A 21,838-nucleotide genomic window follows, 5' to 3' on the forward strand; every position below is an offset into this window, starting at 1 on the left:
CAACAATTTAATTAAACCTAAAATCTTGTACAGTTCGTACTCTAGATATTTAATGAAACTAGTTGAGTTCCTAGTTAAGTATCAGTTCAACTACAGCAAGCAACCTACACGGAAAGAACTTCTACTTCAGTTTGGTTTGAATGTTTACCTGTTCGATTTCAGTCGAAACAGACATTCTCCAGAGCAGCCACCTGCACTGTGAGGTTATACACGTCACCAGTGAGCTTATCAAGCAGCAAAGTCAGCCTTTTAACTTGTGCCTGCACAAGGAAAAAAAGAAACCTTGTTAGTGACTTTTTAAAAACCAAAATTTAGAAAAAAATTACTTCCTAATAGACACTCTTAGATAAAGTGACAAACCTCAACACTCTCAATCTGTTTATTGAGAATGGGCACCCACTTGATCACCTCATCAGCCTCCTCAACACGCTTATGCAGGCTTACGATCTCCTCCTGCACACTTATAACCCAAGGCTGACGATAATGAAACCCATCAGCCTTGGTTAAACCATAAACACATCAGACAACATATTAAAAAAATTAACTAATAACTCAAGTGAAAGTAATGAAGGGAAGCACGGGTTTGTATCTAACCTCGTAGTTTACGCAGCTGAAGAAGCGCTTCCCAGGCTGAGTGTCGAACTCATCCTTGACTCGAAGCTCGTCAATCATTCTCCCACCACAAGCACATCTTCTGGGCATCCCATATTCCGAATCGGCCACGTTTCCCAGGTTGTTTAAGTACTCCTGTTGCCTCTTACTATCTCTTCTCTCTTCTGCGGGATCCATCTGAAACACAAAACCTGAAATGATTAGCACAAAATAACTAAATAATACGATCAAACGAACCGTCTATCGAACCCAATTTACGATTTCAAACCACTTATCGAAACCCCCAAATTTTTTTTTAACCCTAACTCGATAACCCCTATTCGATTTTCAATCTGCAAAACTCGAACCATTAATCGATAAATAGAACCCCTATACGAGGTTATACAACCATAGATCCAAACCCATCTCGATTTCGAACCCTAACTCGAGATCAGAAAATCTATTGAGAATTCCCAAAGGCGATATCGACTACAAAACGCTTATATCTAAACGTGAATCGAGTCGATACTCACCTCTGCTCCTGGAGGAGACAATCCAGCGTCGAATCGATCGAGAAAAGGGGAGAAAAGTGGAGAGAGATCGGCGTCGCAGGGGAAATCGCCTCTCCTCGAAAACCCTAGATTTTTTCGCGAAAATGAGAGAAATGATTCTCTCTCCGCTTTCCTCCGCGTGACGTCGACTCCCCTTCCCCAGTCAGAATGCGACACCTGTCGTGAACCCGTATCGGACGGGGTCACTCGTAAGAGGCGGGTCGCGAGATTAAACCCAATATCTCATTTATTTTTATTACCGGGCCTATGAATCTGAGCCCATGAACCTGTTATAAATTTTTAACGGGGTTGCTCTAGTTTTGTGGATTAAGAAGAGGGGGTTTTTAATGTTAAAATCAGGCCGACGTCAAAGCCCATTGAGTCTTTCATAAGCCCAATGACTACAAAGCCCCGTGGATTTTTAAATTTCTGTGCCACGTCGTTGTTTGGGAGGGCGGGATATCCTCAACTTCCACTAGCAGAGAGCGAGAGAGGTATAATCAAGTGTGCTTGTTCATAGAGAGTCATCTTAATCGACGGTCTAGAACGAAGGATTGAGGAGTTCCTTGCGTTGACCGACGGCGATGTTTTGTCTGTTTGTCGTGAAACGAAGATGACCAAACAAGCTCTATCTCCCTTATTACGCACGAAAACAGAGAAGATCAAGACAAAAATCTGAAAATTCCACAAAACAGAGGCTCTCTGCTCTCTCTCTCTCTCTCTGTTCAGAAAGAAGGCCTCTTCGTGTGTGTGAGTGTTTTAAGAGAGAAGATGGGGAGTACTACGTTATTAGATGCATCGAGAGCAGAGCTTGGTCTAGTGGTTATGTATCTGAACAAAGCAGAGGCAAGGGATAAGCTATGCAGAGCTATACAGTATGGTTCCAAGTTCTTGAGCGATGGACAACCTGGTACTGCTCAAAACGTTGATAAATCCACTAGCTTAGCCAGGAAAGTCTTCCGTCTTTTCAAGGTTCTTAGAATCCCTTTTTCGGTTTCTTTTGTGATTTTGTAACACGCTCTGTTATAGCTAGCTAATATATGTTTTTTCTTAAAAAACATATTATTGTCGCAGTTTGTTAATGACCTGCATGGTCTTATCAGTCCTGTGCCTAAAGGGACTCCGCTTCCTCTCGTTTTGCTTGGAAAGGTGGTTATAAAAGTCAACTGTTCAGACAAGATTCTCAAGAACAAAAGAGCTCTTAGTCCTTTTGTTTTGTATTAATCTTGGTTGTTTGTCATTTTGCAGTCGAAGAACGCACTTTTATCTACATTCTTGTTCCTGGATCAAATTGTGTGGCTTGGGAGATCAGGAATCTATAAGGTAAAGAGAAAATCAAACCTGTGCACCACTAGTTTAATTGTTTGTGACTAATGTTCTTGTTTTATCTACATCACAGAACAAAGAGCGAGCTGAGTTACTTGGACGTATATCACTTTTCTGCTGGATGGGATCATCTGTCTGTACAACTTTAGTCGAGGTCCGTACTCTTTTATTTGCTTCCTTATTATGGTTATTAGCTGCTAACTATATGTTATTAGATTGGTGAGATTGGAAGGCTCTCTTCATCCATGAAGAAGATCGAAAAGGGTCTGAAGAATGGCAACAAGTATCAAGTAATGTTTTGTCACTCTTCTGTTTCTATGTAATCTAATTATATTATAATAACTCAATTCATGTTTTATCAATTGTGTAAGATGCAGGATGATAAGTATCGTGCTAAGCTTAAAGAGTCTAACGAGAGGAGTCTTGCTTTGATCAAATCAGCCATGGACATTGTTGTAGCAGCCGGTCTTCTCCAGTTATATCCGAAGAAGATCACCCCTCGTGTCACCGGAGCTTTTGGATTCATCACCTCCCTCATTTCTTGCTACCAGGTAACACAACACTTCCCTTCTTCTTTCTCCACAGCAACACACACTTTCCAAGTTTTGATCTTCACGTGTATCTCTCAATAAACACAGTTGCTTCCGACACGACCCAAGATCAAGGCACCTTGAAGCTTATGGAAGAAAGTTTATGTTGGTCCGTTTGAGTAATTTGCTGTTGTTATTAGTCCTTGTATAAATACTTATCTGCATGAATGGTGATTATAATAAACAATGTTTTATGCCTCGGCTTCTTGAGGCACAAGTCATAGGTTTGCATGATGCATCCATCCATGCATCGTGGAAGGATCGTTCTCCCATGAGTATAAATAACCACTTTCTCTAACCAGTACTTAGCCGCAAATGCAAGCCTCACTATAGCCTCAGTGCGGTTTGAGATTCCAATGCTGAACAAAACTTTTGCTTCTTTGGGCTTTCTTCACTAGCCCGCAAGGTTTCAGCTCTATGGTCCCACAGAAAAGCTTAAAGCATCCCTGAAAGTGGCGTATATACAGAGCAAAAGAGAATCTCAGTTTGGGCTTCACCAACTGGGTATATGTGATTTTCCGGTTTAACCGGGATTGAATCTGGTTCGTACCGGAATAAAGTGCAAGAGGGATTGCGTCTCTTTGCATCCAAAGTACCCAAACAGACCCCACCTATGTTAACAATCATCACGCGCTTCATCAGCTTGTTATGATTCTTAATTAGATCTTAAGAAACTGGTAAAGATAACATAATATACGTCAAACATTAAAAACTATTTCCAAATGTCAAAAGATATCCTGCTCATAATACAACTGCATGAATATACGCAAATCCATAATTTTCCAAAACAAATATAACAATTCGATTAAAAATGAAACTTGAAAAATAATATAATTCGCCATTGTTGTTGTCTATGACTAGCTCGCACGTTTTTAGGCTAATCTCTCACGAACGATACATTGACCCGTTGACCTTAAAGCGCGTATCACACAGTCGCTCCCCCCTTATATTACATACCCTCGAACTACTTCATATCAACCCTTGAAAAAAAAACTCTCTCGTCACACATTCGTCTCGACTCTCATCGTTGTGTTGTGTATTTATACACACACACAACACGCACTTCTATTTTATAAAATATTTTCTAAAACCTCAGCGATGAATTTATCTACACGAATATCATCATCGAGGGATAAGAAGTCCAATCTTTATTACGTAACCCTAGTGGCGGTCCTCTGCGTCGGTAGCTACCTCCTCGGCGTCTGGCAAAACTCCACGGTGAATCCACGCGCCGCCTTTGATACATCAACCGATGCACCACCGTGCGAGAAATTCTCCAAAACCACCTCCGCGACGGATCTCGACTTCAACGCGCACCACAACCCTCACGATCCGCCTCCGTCGACGGTAACCGCCGTGAGTTTCCCGTCGTGCGACGCCGCGCTGAGCGAGCACACGCCGTGCGAAGACGCGAAGCGATCGCTGAAGTTCTCTCGGGAGAGGCTTGAGTACAGGCAGAGGCACTGTCCCGAGAGAGAGGAAGCGCTGAAGTGTCGTATCCCGGCGCCGTACGGTTACAAGACGCCGTTCCGGTGGCCGGAGAGCCGCGACGTCGCGTGGTTCGCGAATGTGCCTCACACGGAGCTTACGGTTGAGAAGAAGAATCAGAACTGGGTCCGGTACGAGAATGATCGGTTTTGGTTTCCTGGTGGCGGTACGATGTTTCCACGTGGCGCTGATGCGTATATTGATGATATCGGACGGTTGATTGATCTCAGCGACGGTTCGATCCGTACCGCTATCGATACCGGTTGTGGGGTACGTGCAAATTCTTTCCCTCTGAATAAACTGAACCGTCCGGTTTGATTGATTATAGTTTTGACTTAATACGGTTACTGATAATTTATTTTATTCAAATACTTCAAAAGAAAATAAGATTTTTCCACAGAATTTATGGAATAGTCTGTTGGGATATTTCTATATAATTTGTTCAAGAATGCATCCAACTTAACTGATAAGATTGATTCATGCATATCCATATCTAAACCCATCTAATTTAAAATATATTCGATAGTATTTGAACAATAAGTAGATTTGGAGTTAGTGCATCATCATTTTGTAGATTTAATTATCAAAATAGAAACACAAACATCAAGCTATTTTTCAACGTTTTTGGTTTCTGATTGTGACCGTTGACCTACTCGTACCTTACAGTTAAACCTGTAAAGTTGAAAATAAAACCAGTAGTAGTTATAATAAAATAAGAAGAGTCAAAATCATGAAATGTAAATCTCTCACGTTGACTTTCATGTTTTTGTCCTCGTTTTGATTTAACTTTGGTATTAATCGAAAATATATATTTTGGATTTTTTTTCAGGTGGCTAGCTTTGGTGCATATCTTTTATCAAGAAACATCACAACCATGTCGTTTGCTCCAAGGGACACACACGAAGCTCAGGTTCAGTTCGCACTTGAGCGTGGCGTGCCGGCTATGATCGGAATCATGGCCACAATCCGCCTACCGTATCCTTCTAGAGCCTTTGACTTAGCACATTGCTCTCGTTGCCTTATCCCTTGGGGGAAAAACGGTTCGACTCCAAACACTTAACAGTTGCGAAACTACTCCTTTTGAGTCTTTTTAACACTACTCTTTTGTAGATGGGGTTTACTTGATGGAGGTGGATAGGGTTTTAAGACCAGGAGGGTACTGGATACTGTCTGGACCACCGATTAATTGGCAGAAAAGATGGAAAGGATGGGAAAGGACGATGGATGATTTAAATGAAGAGCAGACGCAGATCGAGCAGGTCGCTAGAAGCTTGTGTTGGAAGAAAGTTGTTCAAAGAGACGATCTAGCTATCTGGCAAAAGCCCTTTAACCACATTCACTGTAAGAAAATGAGACAGGTTTTGAAGAATCCGGAGTTTTGTCGCTATGATCAAGATCCTGACATGGCTTGGTAAGTGGTAACTAGTTTAATTTCTTTTTATTTTATTTTAGTAAAGATAGAAAAATGTTTAAATTTTTTTCTATAAATAACGAATGATTCAGGTATACGAAGATGGAGTCTTGTTTGACGCCATTACCTGAAGTTGATGAGGCGGAGGATCTAAAGACGGTGGCTGGAGGGAAGCTGGAGAAGTGGCCGGCTAGGTTAAACGCGGTTCCTCCTAGAGTAAACAACGGCGATCTGAAGGAAATTACACCAGAAGCTTTCTTGGAGGACACGGAACTGTGGAAACAGAGAGTTTCTTATTACAAGAAATTAGATTATCAGCTGGGTGAAACCGGGAGGTACAGAAATTTACTCGACATGAACGCTTACCTCGGTGGATTCGCGGCAGCTCTTGCAGATGAGCCGGTTTGGGTCATGAACGTTGTCCCGGTCGAGGCGAAGCACAATACTCTAGGTGTCATTTACGAGCGTGGTCTAATCGGAACGTATCAAAACTGGTAAGCTTAAACCGGACTTAAACTCAACCGGATTCTCTTGTGAAAGTTTATAGTTTAATCCGGTTTTGTTCTTTTTTTGCTAGGTGTGAAGCGATGTCGACGTATCCAAGAACGTATGATTTTATCCATGCTGACTCGGTTTTCACGTTGTACCAAGATAAGTGTGAACCGGAGGATATATTGTTGGAGATGGACCGGGTTCTTAGACCGGGTGGTGGTGTGATTATAAGAGACGACGTGGACGTTTTGATTAAGGTTAAGGAATTAAGCAAAGGGTTTCAATGGCAAGGTAGAATTGCTGACCACGAGAAGGGTCCTCATGAGAGAGTGAAGATTTACTATGCGGTGAAACAGTATTGGACTGTCCCAGCACCTGAGGAAGATAAAAACAATACTAAAGCTCTCTCATGATTTGAGTTTTCTCTTCTTCTTTTCAAGTTCTTATGATGTTATCTTTTTGTTTTTGATTTTTTTTAAGAAAACAATAAATTCTCAATGATTGTTGTCACATTCTTAACAAATGAAATAAACATAAACAAAAACAAAAGTTGACTAGATCGTCAGATCGAGTAGTGCTCCCTATCGTATATAAGCAACTAACCAAATTTCTTCTTCCCTCGCATTCTTCTTCTTGTTGACTGACAAGAAGCTATTCTTTGCCATGGCTTTGAGTCAATGATCCCTCATGTGAGCTTGAGCTTTCTATATTATCGTTACAACTTACAAGCTTACAACGTATCATTTGTAATTGCTTGTAAATTTATGTCTAAAATAATGATCCAGAGGATATCATCGTTAACGGGTTTTAAGTCTAGGTTACATTAATGTTATTTTGGCATGTAATAACTGGATGATATTGGTTCTTATCTTTACAAGTTTTGAGGTAACATGATGAAACAATTGGTTTCAAAGCGAGGTTTAAAGATGGCTGTCGGCTAACACAAGATGTTCCATGCAGTTTTTAATTTTGGTCAACAAGTTGCATGTAGTTAAGTGTGAACTTTTGATTTTTATTAGGTCAGTAGCTTTTGATACTCAACATGTGATAGCTACCTTTCGTTGTTATAGTTAGCTTATTTTTCCAGCTAAAAACTCTTTATTTAGATTTTAGAATACATGCATAATGTATGTTTCTTGGCGAAAAGAGAGAATACTTTCGGCCAAGGTTATAAAAATCTGTCTAGGCGGCGCCTAGGCCCCCGCCTAGATTGCAATTCGGTACTATCCGAAACAATTTTCTTAAAATCCAATTTATACCGATTTCTATGATTCAAATTGGTTTAAACTGTTCTAAATCGGTTAAAATTGGTTAAAATCGATCTAAAATTGTCTATATGTGTTAAATAAAGCAATAATATTATTACAAATCTACAAATTTGTCTATTTTCTTCTGTTTTGTATATTTAATTTTGATAATTCATCACAATAATTTTATAATTAAACTTAAAAACTAAAATATGTTATACAAATGTATAAAATATATAAAATAAATCAACAATTTACTAAGCCTAGGCTCCGAATAATCTGCCTAGTCTTTAGTCTTCTGGGCATAGTCGCCTAGGGATTTTTAGAATATTGCTTTCGGCCGACCTTTTGTATGTTCTGTAGATTGGTGACAATTTGAGTAAGTAAGAAAGCATATACTATTATAAATGAGGCAGTTCAATTTGACAGCTTTTCTTGTCCATTATGATCCAATCATTCAATAATTGATCTTAGGTTATATCGCAATAAATCTATTGTACTAGATGAATATGGGCCATATAATTAATACCTCGCTTTACAACAGCCCATATCCACCTTTAACTTTCTCTTTTATGTTAAAACCTTTACTTTTCATATGTAAAATATGAACAATTTTATCTTCTGAACAATATCTCTGCAAATATCATTAAAACTGTGCAAGGAAAAGTTAAATGTCATTAAAATGAACAGTTTTCTTATTAACTACAAGCTAATTATTACAGTCTACACTCGATGCAGTGGTCCCTATAATAATAAACATACACAGTGTATAAAAGGTATGAGAGGACAAGACCGTAATCTAAGGTTCGAGTGGACTTTTATAAGCATGTGAAAGAGAAAAAAGGAAGAAAAGACGGTGGGAGAGTGAAGAGTCAACCAAACTATTCTTTGGCGGTTTATAAAACGTAAGGCTTCGAAGATTACACATCTCTTGTTTCTCCCGTCTGAACAAATCTGAAACCACTTTTCGTCTTCTTCTCCTTCTTGAACATGCACTTAAGCAACAAACTTTCAGGATAATATTTGAAAGAGCAAAACAATTAAAAAAAATTGTGGATATTATCTTTAAACACTTGTTTGGTTTAATAATGAATTTCAGCGGGTTCCTCCATCACGACGACGGTAAAACCCCCGGCGGCGAAACCGTCGGTGGTGGAAACCATTTCTTTTCACCAGCCGCCGCTATGTCCGGTGGTCCAGTTCAATTCTCTTCTCCTCGTCTCTCTCTTGGCCTTGTATGTTATTATCAACTTCTTTCCCTTCGATTATTTATATTTTTAATGTTTTTTGTTTGGTCGTGTGAAACGTTTTTTCTCGACTCCGGCAGCAAACAAATGTAGAAAACAAAGGAGGAGAAGTGGGCAGAACCGGGGAGAGTTACGAGGTGAGTGTTACACGGAGAAGTCCAGAGAGTAGATCTGGAAGCGATAACGTCGAAGCACTCTCCGGCGAAGATGACTTAGACGCTTCTGATAGACCTTTAAAGAAGAAGAAACGTTACCACCGACATACTCCTCAGCAAATACAAGAACTCGAATCGTACTAATAACAATAATAATATTATCCATTAAACTCTTTTAATTACTAATAAACTAACTCTTATCAATTTCTTTAATCTAAATTTCAACCTTTGATTATTTTTTTTTAGGGTTTTCAAGGAGTGTCCTCATCCCGATGAAAAGCAACGGCTAGATCTTAGCCGTCGGCTTAACTTGGATACTCGCCAAGTCAAGTTCTGGTTCCAAAACCGCCGTACACAAATGAAGGTTATCTTCATCTTCTTGAATACTTTTTATCGTAGTTCTTTAATTAAATGTTTGTACTTTCATACTTTCTTGTTTTAGTAAGTATAAATGTTCTTTCCTTTTTTTTTCCGGCAGACGCAAATTGAGCGACATGAAAACTCTTTATTGAGACAAGAGAACGATAAGCTCCGAGCTGAGAACATGTCGGTGCGGGAAGCCATGAGGAATCCGATGTGCGGTAACTGCGGTGCCTCCGCTGTTCTTGGAGAGATCTCTCTTGAAGAGCATCAGTTAAGAATTGAGAACTCACGTCTCAAAGACGAGCTGGACCGTTTATGTGCCTTAGCCGGAAAATTCATTAACCGGTCCGATGACGCCGGTTCACATCAATTACCAAACTCTACGCTCAAACTCGGTGTCGGTTCAAGAAATGTTGATGCTGGTGGTGGTTTTACACTACTCCATCCTGTATTCGAGATTCCATCATCTCATTTCTACTCCGGTTTAAATGCTCCGGTTAACCGTACCGGTACGGATATTGCTTCCGGAGGAGTCGATGAGAAGTCATTGTATCTGGAATTAGCTGTTTCCGCTATGGACGAGCTAGTGAAAATGGCGCAAACAAGTGAGCCACTTTGGATCCAAAGCTCGAAAGGCAAACGTGAGATGCTTAACCGTGAAGAATATGATAAAAGTTTCAGACCTTGCCTCGGTCCTAAACCGGACCGGTTTGTCTCGGAAGCTTCTAAAGAAGTAGGAATGGTTATCATTAATAGCTTAGCCCTCGTTGAAACCTTAATGGACTCGGTTAGTATAGTACGCTTTTAATAAGTACCGATGTATTTACTAAAAGGTTCTTACAATGATAGTTGATTTTGTAGGAACGATGGGCGGAGATGTTTCCATGTATGATTGCAAAAAATTCGACTATAGAAATCATCTCTAGTGGTATGGGAGGGACAAGAAACGGTGCTATTCATCTGGTAACTACGTATATAAATTGCATACATACTCAATTTGATACATTCTATAGTTTTCTTTTGTTAATATGGATCGGGTTATTTCTTTGTGTAGATGCAAGCTGAGCTTCAGTTGCTATCACCGCTAGTGCCGGTTCGTCAAGTGACTTTCTTAAGGTTCTGTAAACAACACGCAGAAGGTGTTTGGGCAGTCGTGGATGTCTCTGTGGATAGGATAAGCGAACGAGGCGGTTCAGCCTCAGCTAGGTCTTCTCTGAGCTGTAGAAGGCTACCATCTGGTTGCCTTGTCCATGACATGCCCAATGGCTACGCTAAGGTACTTTTAGGTCTTTCCATTAATGTTTGATTTGTTCTCAACTTTCCACATAAGGGTTAATTGGTTACTGACTACTCTACAACACTCTTCTCCCTGAATTGTTTATATAGTGTTTTGAAATTTAAAACTTTATACATTAATATTCATGTATTAATGCTGGAAAATTCACCTTTATTTTATTGATATAATCATCTATAAATCTATATAATCTAATGTTTTCTTGTTCATGTCATTTTCTTGGTAGATTTCTTAAACTTATTTTTCTATATATTAATTTTTCAAGTACAAAGAAAAGTAACATTTTTCATTATAATTTTTTGATAGTCACGGTCATAAAGTTTAGTCATCTCCTCATAGGTAACATGGATTGACCACACCGAGTATGACGAGACCAACATCCACCATTCGTACCGTCCATTAGTCAGCTCGGGTCTGGCCTTTGGCTCCAAACGGTGGGTATCCGCTCTGCAACGACAATGTGAAAGCCTCGCCATCCTCATGTCCTCAGCAATACCCAACCGCAACAAACCCACACGTAAGCTCCAAACCCTTCCTCTCCCAGTAGCGTTTTCAGTTTAGTGACTTGCATAGCCGGATCTTAAATTTAAGGGGTCATAAGCAATTTTAGGATATTGTTAAAAACTAATAAACAAATTAGAGACCATACGACGTATGTATAATAACTCTTCAAAATTTAGGGACATTAATTGTCGAATGGTTCAACTGGTTGTACTCAGAATTGGTCCTGTTGACTTGTTTTTTTTAATGCAAAATGCAGCAGCCATAAGCTCTATAGGGAAGAAGAGTATGCTAAGGCTAGCACAAAGGATGACTGAGAATTTTTGTAGAGGCGTGTGTGCTTCTTCTTCTCATAAATGGAGTAAGCTTGACATTGGTAACATCGACGAAGACGTGAGGATCATGACTAGGAAGAACGTTGATGACTCCGGTGAACCACCGGGGATTCTTTTAAGCGCCGCCACCTCCGTGTGGGTCCCGGTTACACCGAGACGGCTCTTTGATTTTCTGAGAGATGAGCTTTTGAGATCGGAGTGGGATATTTTATCCAACGGCGGACCAATGCAGGAGATTGCTAACATATTCAAGGGCCAAGATCACTCTAACTCCGTCTCTCTCTTACGTTCCACTGTAAGTACATGCATGTGGCTGAAAAGGAACTGTGTGGTCATACGTATCTTGTCGTGATTGATTGAAAAAGGACAAATCTAGAGTTTGGATGCATGCAGTGTCAGAAAATAAAAGTCAAAACCAATAAGACATTTGGGACCTTTACTGCATTATTATCTGCGGACTTTACCTTTTTACCCCTAAATATTGCAGAAATTGTTATTCCCTTTTTTACCCCTCGTTTTAAAAAAATGTTTTTGTTGGAGGCAGGCGATGAATGCTAGCCAGAGTAGTATGTTGATACTGCAAGAGACAAGCATAGATGCATCTGGGGCTGTAGTTGTGTACGCGCCGGTTGATATCCCTGCGATGCATGCTGTGATGAACGGTGGAGATTCTGCTTACGTGGCTCTACTTCCTTCTGGGTTTGCGATTCTACCGGATGGTCAAGGGACGGAGGAAACCGGTTCGCTTCTAACCGTGGCGTTTCAGATTTTGGTCAACTCTCTTCCCACGGCCAAGCTCAACGTGGAATCGATCGAGACCGTTAGTAATCTGATATCATGCACCGTTCAGAAAATCAGAGCTGCTCTGAGATGCGATAAATAGCTGAAGTGAAGTTATTATATAACTGGGCCTTTTGGAGTCGAGAACGAACCGGAGCGTGTGGTGTGGTCCGTTTTGATGGTTCGGGCATTGACTCACTGATTAGTATTACTATTGTGTACATTTTGGTGATTAGGCTAATGAGTCTGAAGAAACATTAAATGAAACAACTCTCTTTCTGTTAAAACTATCTATTACATTTACTTATCAAAAAAAAAAATCTATTACATTATCTTCTTCCTATATATTAAATAAGAAATCACTTACGTTGTTTTTGCTTAGATGTCAATCATAAAAAGAGTAAAAAAATTGTTAATTTGATTGGTTGAATAATATTTAATTTTTAATTATTTTAATTAGATCTAAAATAAAAATTAAGTCTAAAACTAATTTATGTAATTTACCAAACAGTCTAAATGATATTACAAATAATAATTTATGGTAACTAACTGTCAAAATTACAGAAACTGTAATAATGTTTGATTAATTCTTTTTATATTTATATACTACATAATATAATTAGTCAAACACAATTTCTAGAAAGCGATATAATAATTTTATATTCTTATATAAAATATTATATTCATATATAAAGAATTATAATAAAAGTCATTTATAAAAAAAAATAAAGCATTTATAAAATTATCTATCATGGCTTACAAAATTATTTTATCTTAATTTAAAATATTTATATGAGTTTATAAAACATTTATAAAAATACAAATTTTTCTATATATTAAAATAAAAGTCACTTAAGTGAATTTTGCTTACATGTCGATCATTTGTGAAGTCTTAAGATTTTTTTTTTATAATTTACTTGGTCGATAATTTTTAATTTTACTATTTTATTTTAGATTTAAAATAAAAAAATCTAGATCTAAATAATATCACTTGCCAAAAATTTAAATTATATTACAAATACTGATTTATGGTAACTAATTGTTAAAATTATATAAAGAATATTAAAGCTTGATCAATTCTTTTTTATATTTATAAACTACATAATATAATACTAAACGAAGCTTTTAAATTTTTTAATTATTTTAATTATACCTAAAATAAAAGACAAGTCTAAAACTAATTACTATCACTTGCCAAATAACCTAAATAATATAATAATTAATGGTAGCTAATTTTCAAAAATATAGAAAGTGTAATAATGTTTGATCATTTATTATTATATTTATATACTACATAAAATAATGAATATAAAACAATTTTTAGAAATCAATATAATGATTTTATATTCATATAAATATATAGTCGTATCTATAAAATCTCTTATAATGTTCATATATGCTTTACAAATAATTAGGCTTTTAAGATTTGAAGGATTATATTTAACGGATCATGTGAGAACTTTGATTAAAAAATATTTTGCATTTAAGTCAAATAATATAGTGAATAAGGTAATGTTATGATTGAAAAAAATTCTAAGATGGATTTTTGGTTCGTTGATTGTATGTTTTATATTACTATTTAAAGAGAGAAATAAATATTTTGCAAAAATATGTAAAAAATTAAGAAACCATTAGCAAAAATTTAATAAAAGGAACGAAATGATAACGAGAAAAATAAAAAGAGGCCGCAAAAGATGCATAATATATGTTGGAGACGTTAATGTGATAATTACATTTATAATTCCACAAGCATTTGTTATTACTAAATATTCAACAGTTGTTTTTACATCAAATTTATAGAAATTTTACGATTGATTTTCAAACTAATTGAAGTTAAATTATATTTTTAATGTTTCTAATTATTATTCAAAATTTATGACATTATATACATAATATATATTTTCTTACAATATTTATATCCGCAAATTTGCGGGCAACCACCTAGTAAATATTAAGTGTAAAAGATTTGTATATATATATATATATTAAATTAAATTATATACCATATAAAATATATAAATATTTTAATTTCAAAATTTGCTTTGAACAAATATCTTTGGTAAAAGCTATTGAACAGATATTGACAACTTAATATTAAAATTTTAAACTTAGCTTTGAACTTTTTTAAAATTTTTGGTAAAAGCTATTCGGTCTTGGCGGTTTCGTACTAAGGATTGATATCGTCAGTCTCTGTTGGGTTCGTGCCGAGAGTATTTGTACTCAAAGCGTCGTCGGGAGACTAGGGTTCGTGTTACTTGGCGTCGTCGGTTTTTCTAGCCATTTTGTGGTCGTAGATCATATTGTATAAGCACTAAAATTGATGTTTCAAATTTAGTCTTATTGTATTGTTCTTTAAGTTTTTTTTTCACTTTTTTTTTGACTTAAACAACTTGTAGAGAGACTTGAAGGCATGTAAACAAGCGGTTGGGAGACAACAGTAATTGCGTTAAGTAACAACACACTTTTAGAAAGACTGAGAGGATGAGAGACAGATGGCTTGATCAGCTGCCTTGACCCATGTGTCCATGGTATAAATGTTCATCTTCATTGTACAAAAGCTTATTTTGACAAGAATAAATCATGATCTCAAAAGCTTTTTTTAATAAGAATAAATCATGATCTCAATTGCTATATAATGTAATTTCATAAAAAAGAAAGTTTAGAAAAATAATCTTGATATTAAAGTAAGGAAATAATCTTCTTTTTTTAAATTTACTAGTTATGTTTCTATGCAATTTTGTACCTATCATCATTTTTTATAATTTTATTTGTGCATATTAAATATACCAAATTATTAAAAAAATCAAAATATATATTTACTCATCCAAATAGAAAAACCAAACTAATACAATAAATATAGTTGATACGATTTGATTGAATTAGATTAAAATTAATTATACTTTAATTTAACGAAATATATGTAACATAATGTACCTACAAAATGAGTTACTAGACCAATCCAATTTTTTTATACAAAGTCAAACATTGAATAAAAATAATATATTTTTATTTATAGTAATATTTTTGTACATATAAATTATAGAACGATTGAACATATTATTAAATTATGAAATTTTCATATAATATTATAAATATACTAACCAACTATTAATTAAGTATTATGTATAACTTATATATATGCATAAGTTTTCAAAACAACGTATATTAAATTATACACAATCTTCCTAAAATATATTTACAAAACTAAGACAAGAATCAAGCTACATGAAAATAACAAAATTAATCGAAATTTTAATTTGTACAACAAAAATATTATAGTTGAATCAGAAAAATAAATATTATCTAATATATCCAAATAAACCAAACAGTCAAGATATTATATATCTAAAATTGTACAAATAATAACCAAACAATCAAAATATTATATATCCAAAATTATACGTCTAATTAAATAACATAATTTTATTTAAAATAAACCATGCATAATAATTACAATATAAATAATAGAATGATTAAAAATTAAAAACAGAATATTCATAAATTATTATAATGTATTTACTTTATTAATATTTAAACCCATGCTCATGCACGGGAAAATTAGCTAGTATTGTATTATTAGAACTATCTTTACTTGATCTATATAGTATTACTTTATGATGTCACAGACTCACAGATTATGATTAGTATCGTGTGTGCATTTTATTGATTTTAATAGTATGTAGTATAAAAATATAAGAAGGGTTATTTTCAATGGTGGTGACCGTGCAAGACCCCCTGGGAGTGACGTGATGAAAAAGAAACCTAACCGATAAATAAACGCGATAGGTACATTTGCTATAAATATATACTCGACTTTAATTAGGAATCCCTTTACTATTATTTGAGGAGCATTGTAAATAATAAACCTTTGCCTCATGTGTTATTATCAAGATTGCCATTACTTATGTGTCATCATGAGAGCTCTTCTCATAGCATTTAGTGAATAACCCTTGCTTGCCTAGACTAATTACATATATTGCCATTGGACATTTAAGTTTCATGTTTATGCATAATATAATTGGTGTTGATGGATTATACATATATCTCTTATTTTTATGCGAGTTTTAAAAATGTATTTATTGCTTTCATGCTTATATCTTCTCATTCTTTCTTGGCTGTATTTTTTTTTGCAACCTAACAATAGTAGTCAACTGTATTGTTATCATTATCGCATTGTAAACAAGTTTTTATTTCATATATTTTTTATTGGATGATTTTCATTCTACAAAATATAATATTGGTGTATGAGTTTTATATGGAGTGATAACACATTTCGTAGTTTGAAAAAAATAGGACCATATATTGATCAACGTTGTAGAAAGTTGCTATATTTCTAATAAACTATAGTTTACTACATAAATATAATGCATAATCTAACTTCTTTTTTAATGGTATATGTACTATGTAAGCGTATATTTTAAATATTATATATAATATAATGCATAATCTAACCCTTTTTAATCTTGTATGTACTAGGTGGTACCCAAAACAATTTAGTGACTATATATATGGCAATTTTTCAATGCAATTTAATAATATTTGCCCAATATTTCAAATCATTGAATGTATAAATTAATTGCCATATATATTGGGCATTCGAAAAATTATTTCTTGATTCACACTAGAACGCGGAAGATCGACATTGAATGCCATATATATTGGGCAAATATTATTAAATTTATTTACTTTCCATTATATATTCAAAAATTAGCATTCGAAAAATTATTATAGGAAAGTTTTGACTCAGACAAGTATTCGTATGAAAATTAGAACAATTTGTGATACAATTATTTATTAATTTAAAGTCCTATACAAATTCTATTCAATTCCTTAGATTAAGCACCAAGATTCTGAAATTAAGGACTCAACCCATCACAACACGTCAATCTGGTTATATTCGATCAAGTTAATTTACAAAGTTAATTTAGTTTCCTATACGTTGATTTCTTAATTATATTACTTTCCATAATTTTAAAATTGGCAGCAAAAAGTTAGGGATTAATTCGATTTGATTTAGGCGAGATAATACTTTTTTCTCTCTAATCTTTCATAAGCAAAACCCTATAAGTGATCCCTGTATATAACATTAGACTGAAATTCATCCACATCAAAACCTACTATTTTTCTACGTACAAAAAAAAATTCATGAATTTCGTCTTTGATTTTGCTTACATTGTTTTTTTATCATGATAAGGTCGATTAAAGAATGTGATTAACAATGATGGGTTTCAAAAATTATTTTTGAAAGTAACGATGTTCCAGAAATCGATGTTTTCAGAAAGAGGTATAACATTTCGTTTACTGAATTTGGTAAATATATGTGTTTAGTTTGGTAAGTTGATACTTTGTTATGGCTTTCTATAGAATTGCAAACCACGAGTTCTGAAGACACTTTTAACAGTAGTTGTGGTTTTATCAATTTTTTATTTGTTTCTTTATAAATTTGTTTCTTTCATATTTTATTATTCTGTTGCATATGTTTCATTTTATTTTATATTCATAATTTATATTATGAAAACAATAATGCTCTTGCTTTTTTTTTCATCTTAAATTCATAATAAATTTATATAAGTCTTTACTTACTCTTTTAGATGTATTTCCATAAAATATAATTAAAATACCTCAATAAATTAGTCTATATAGTTTTAAAGTTATAATCTCTTTTAATCCATCACTCCGCGCAAGGCGCGGGTTACCACCTAGTATATTATGAAACGCATGCAGCATTTAATGCTGTTTCTATTTAGTCATCGTACACTTTCTTAATGAGGTTGGCAAGTGATACGATGAAAGTACTGTATGAATTTACAACTACATGTGGCATATCTTAATGTGAAATATGTTACTTATTATAAACTTCAGGATTAAGACAATAATCTTTTCAGACAAGAGGTCAAGAATGTTTATTTTTTCTGCTATTAAATATGGAACTCGCAACGTTGAAAATGAAACCCATTAATATGTTTACCAGTGCGAACATTCTTTGATCTATGGGCTCTAAATGGGCCCTTAAATTCGTGTTTTAGTAACTTATTAGCAAGTTCACTGGCCACGTATCTCTCAATATTTCTTAATACTTCTTCATTATAGGCCCATCACTTGTATTACCCCATTAACATTGGGCCCAATCAATGATTATTTAATATTTTTCGGACAGACGTTAATGGAACACGACATCTGTCGTTGTCACTGTCACATTCTCATCTGAAGAACCCTCCGACATAAACTAAAAACATTATCTCGGTAAGACCCATTCAAACTCAAAACCCATACTTTCAACAACAATCACTCGTCAACATCCACCGTAAAAATGTATCCACCACCGATCCCTACCTCCTCCTCCTCTTCTCCGGCGACTGATGACGTTTCCTCGCCGCTACTCAACCGAAGCCGCCGCGTTTCGCAGCCGTTACGCGGCGCGGCGTCGCGGCTACTCCGCCGCGCGAGCAGCCGCCGTATGATGCTCCGCGAGTCGTCGGTTCGAGTCCGCGAGACGGCGGCCGAGCAGATTGAGGAGAGGCAGAGCGAGTGGGCGCACTCTAAACCGGTCATAGTCTTGGACGTGCTCTGGAATCTAGCGTTCGTGTTCGTCACCGTCGGGGTCGCGTGGTTTAGCTCGGGAGAAGATCCTGGTGTTCCTCTCAGGTTCTGGATCGTTGGGTATAATCTCCAGTGTTTGATTCATGTTGCCTGTGTGGTCGCTGAGTACTGCCGTCGACGGGGTTATGATCAATCGAACCGGGATTTGGATTCCGGTTTAAGCTCGGTTCAAGGATCTAGCGATGGTTATGGTGCTGAGATTGAATCTGGAACTAGGTAAGTAAAAGTTTCTTCCTCAAAAAGAACTCTTCTTTTCTTTCACTGATGATGATTTTCTACTGTAGTGTTGCTAAGCACATTGAATCAACGAATGCAATCTTCTCGTTCGTGTGGTGGATCATTGGGTTTTATTGGGTCACTGCTGATGCTGAGGAACTCGCTCAAAGCTCTCCTCAGCTCTACTGGTTTGTCTTGGGACACACACTAAACATGTTTAATCTACTTTGTTTGTCCCGTTATATAGTCCGGCCCTGAGATTTTGGAGGCTTTTAGTAAAAAATTCAATTTTCTTTTATTATTTTATTACAAATTTTGAGGGCCTATGTTTATGTCTATGTAAATTTCGAATGTTTCATAGATGAATTATGGTTTTGTATCTGTGGAATGCAGGCTCTGTGTGGCGTTTCTTGCATTTGACGTTATCTTCGTAGTCCTATGCGTTGCTGTTGCTTGTCTGGTTGGTATTGCTGTGTGTTGCTGTTTGCCTTGCATCATTGCGGTTCTGTACGCATTGGCAGATCGGGTAAGAAGTCACTGAAGACCGGGTTTTATTTGTATATGGTAAAGGTGCTTTCTCTGATGTTGTTTGATGTTTCAGGAAGGTGCATCTGATGAGGAGATTGAAAGGCTTCCCAAGTTCAAGTTTCTAACGCTGAAGAACTCGGAGAAAGTGAATGGGGAGATTAGGGAAACTCATGGAGGGATAATGACTCAGCTTGGTGTTGATTCTCCAAGTGAACGTGTGTTATCAAGTGACGAAGCTGTAAGTTAACTTATTAGTCACAATCCTAAAAATATAATCGTTTTTTCCCCTAGGCGTTAACAAATGATACGTTGCTTTGTTTCAGGAATGTTGCATTTGTCTGTGTGACTATGAAGATGGAACAGAGCTGAGAGAGCTTTCGTGTAGACATCATTTCCATGAAGCTTGCATAGATAAATGGCTACGCATCAACGCCACTTGCCCTCTCTGCAAATTCAACATCCTCAAAACCGGTGAACAGAGTTGCAATGATGCAGTATGATCCAAGTTTCTCCACTCACCTTCATTAGATCGATGGTGATCAATCGTTTCAACTCATGTCCATCGTTAAAGTTTAAGAGCTTTAACACCTGAGAAAAAGGATGCGGCTTGCTCTCTCTCTACTACTACTACTTTGTTGTGTAAATAGTTATATTACATAACTGTTGTTTTACATGTTGAAATTATTGTTATATAGATTTTGAGGTTTTGCCGTGTGTATTTGGAACAAACTAAGAGAGAAGTGGTCTTAATATGCACATGTGATACGTAAACGCCCACAAACTTCGACCAAACTGGTTGATCGAATAAACGTTTTTAATGCGTTACCAAAAAAAATTGTTAAAAAAAAAAAGCGTTACCAAAATATAATATTAGGTGTTTTGTCATACAACCAAAAAGTATATTCGAGAAAGCACTAGACCGAGGCGAAAATGATTTGATTCTTAGTGCAGATTGAACGCCTAACACTTAATTAGATGTTTGAATTGTTAATTAGACGGCTTAAAACTTACAAATTTATAACAACATATAATATATACTCTATTAAATATTATATTTTTAAACTAGTATATTACTTATTATCATAAAATTTATACTAATATATTAGTTAACGTAATTTATTAATAAATAATTATTATCATGAACTTATTTTAAGCGTTTAAAAAGTAATTACTATAGTTTTGAAAGATTTACTGCATTAGATGCAGTTTAAACGGCCGCTTATTATGTATTTAGAACATTAATAAAATAATATGATTAGTACGTTGATACTTTATCAGATTGCTAATTACGACAAAAGCTTAAGAATGATAGTTTCCAGTCCATTATAACATACTAGGTCCGGTCCGTGCGGACGAGATGATAATTTGAAAATAATGTAAGCTAGATTTTGATCTACGTTTTGCAAGCGCTGAATATTTTATGATGACAAATTCTACATCTTAATAAATATTTTATTAATTTTAAGCATTTTTGTATTTAAAATACTTTTGCATTTAAATCAGTGTTTTTAAATTTGATCTGAACTCACAGTCAAACCGATTAATCCGGTGGTTCGATAATTCAATTTAAGTTTTTAAAAATATCCATATTTAAAAAATCACGAAAACCCGAAACTAAATCGATTGAACCGATAGATGGCCAATATGTAATATAATTTGATTTAAATTGTTATAGTTTCATAATTTGTCATCTTTTAATCCAAAAGATTATATGTATTTTCGTTTTTTTATAAATTATTTGAATTTTTCTATTATTTAATTTATCTAAATAATTTGAGAGAAAATTATTAAAAATTATAAAAAAGCTGAAATATTAGTTAAACATAAATATTAACATCTAATTAACACACTAAATACATATTAGGGACTCTGTATTTGAAACCAATTATTAAATAACAGAGTAAAGGGTCTCAAACTATTAGTATTTGTATTTCTGAAAACGATGTCTTCGTATAAAGCTCAGAAGGGTTGGACATCAGATTGGCTGTTGTTCCTTCGATGAAAGTGATTTAGTCAATGTATTTTTTTTAAATCGGACCTGAGATAGCAGAAGAACGTATCCAAATTGATACTAACCCTATGTGTCTCCGCGGCCCTGTATATACACTGGTTGCTGTCAGTGT

General features: G+C 35.3%; 4 protein-coding genes across 7 annotated transcripts; all 4 read left to right on the plus strand.

The window, feature by feature from the left end:
* The first annotated feature begins 1,765 nt into the window (after positions 1-1,765).
* On the plus strand, positions 1,766-3,257 carry LOC106396770 (peroxisomal membrane protein 11D-like). 2 transcript variants are annotated; one of them, XM_013837249.3, is made up of 7 exons: positions 1,766-2,114; positions 2,217-2,291; positions 2,391-2,465; positions 2,542-2,622; positions 2,684-2,758; positions 2,846-3,019; positions 3,107-3,257. In XM_013837249.3, the coding sequence occupies exons 1-7, from the start codon at positions 1,914-1,916 to the stop codon at positions 3,140-3,142; spliced, it is 717 nt and encodes a 238-aa protein (XP_013692703.1). In that variant the 5' UTR covers positions 1,766-1,913; the 3' UTR covers positions 3,143-3,257. The 2 variants fall into 2 exon arrangements, with proteins under 2 accessions (XP_013692703.1, XP_013692701.1); XM_013837247.3 differs by having other exon boundaries at positions 1,794-2,114; positions 2,840-3,019.
* A 773-nt stretch (positions 3,258-4,030) lies between these two features.
* Positions 4,031-7,008, plus strand: LOC106407167 (probable methyltransferase PMT16). Its single transcript, XM_013847967.3, has 5 exons — positions 4,031-4,816; positions 5,376-5,586; positions 5,657-5,957; positions 6,050-6,451; positions 6,535-7,008. Exons 1-5 carry the CDS (start codon positions 4,157-4,159, stop codon positions 6,860-6,862), a joined length of 1,902 nt encoding a protein of 633 aa, XP_013703421.1. The 5' UTR covers positions 4,031-4,156; the 3' UTR covers positions 6,863-7,008.
* Positions 7,009-8,413: 1,405 nt separating this feature from the next.
* On the plus strand, positions 8,414-12,703 carry LOC106396754 (homeobox-leucine zipper protein HDG1-like). Of its 3 annotated transcripts, XM_013837232.3 has the most exons (10): positions 8,414-8,601; positions 8,796-8,931; positions 9,024-9,235; positions 9,345-9,462; positions 9,577-10,248; positions 10,323-10,424; positions 10,516-10,737; positions 11,095-11,272; positions 11,516-11,886; positions 12,136-12,703. In XM_013837232.3, the coding sequence occupies exons 2-10, from the start codon at positions 8,881-8,883 to the stop codon at positions 12,472-12,474; spliced, it is 2,265 nt and encodes a 754-aa protein (XP_013692686.2). In that variant the 5' UTR covers positions 8,414-8,601; positions 8,796-8,880; the 3' UTR covers positions 12,475-12,703. The 3 variants fall into 3 exon arrangements, with proteins under 3 accessions (XP_013692686.2, XP_013692684.2, XP_013692685.2); XM_013837230.3 differs by lacking the exon at positions 8,414-8,601 and having other exon boundaries at positions 8,620-8,931; XM_013837231.3 differs by lacking the exon at positions 8,414-8,601 and having other exon boundaries at positions 8,620-8,931; positions 11,519-11,886.
* A 5,843-nt stretch (positions 12,704-18,546) lies between these two features.
* On the plus strand, positions 18,547-20,433 carry LOC106390176 (E3 ubiquitin-protein ligase At4g11680). Its single transcript, XM_013830584.3, has 5 exons — positions 18,547-19,187; positions 19,256-19,375; positions 19,581-19,713; positions 19,789-19,953; positions 20,039-20,433. The coding sequence occupies exons 1-5, from the start codon at positions 18,682-18,684 to the stop codon at positions 20,213-20,215; spliced, it is 1,101 nt and encodes a 366-aa protein (XP_013686038.1). The 5' UTR covers positions 18,547-18,681; the 3' UTR covers positions 20,216-20,433.
* Positions 20,434-21,838: the final 1,405 nt, after the last annotated feature.

The sequence above is a fragment of the Brassica napus genome, chromosome C4 (genome assembly GCF_020379485.1).
Source record: "Brassica napus cultivar Da-Ae chromosome C4, Da-Ae, whole genome shotgun sequence".
NCBI lineage: Eukaryota > Viridiplantae > Streptophyta > Magnoliopsida > Brassicales > Brassicaceae > Brassica > Brassica napus.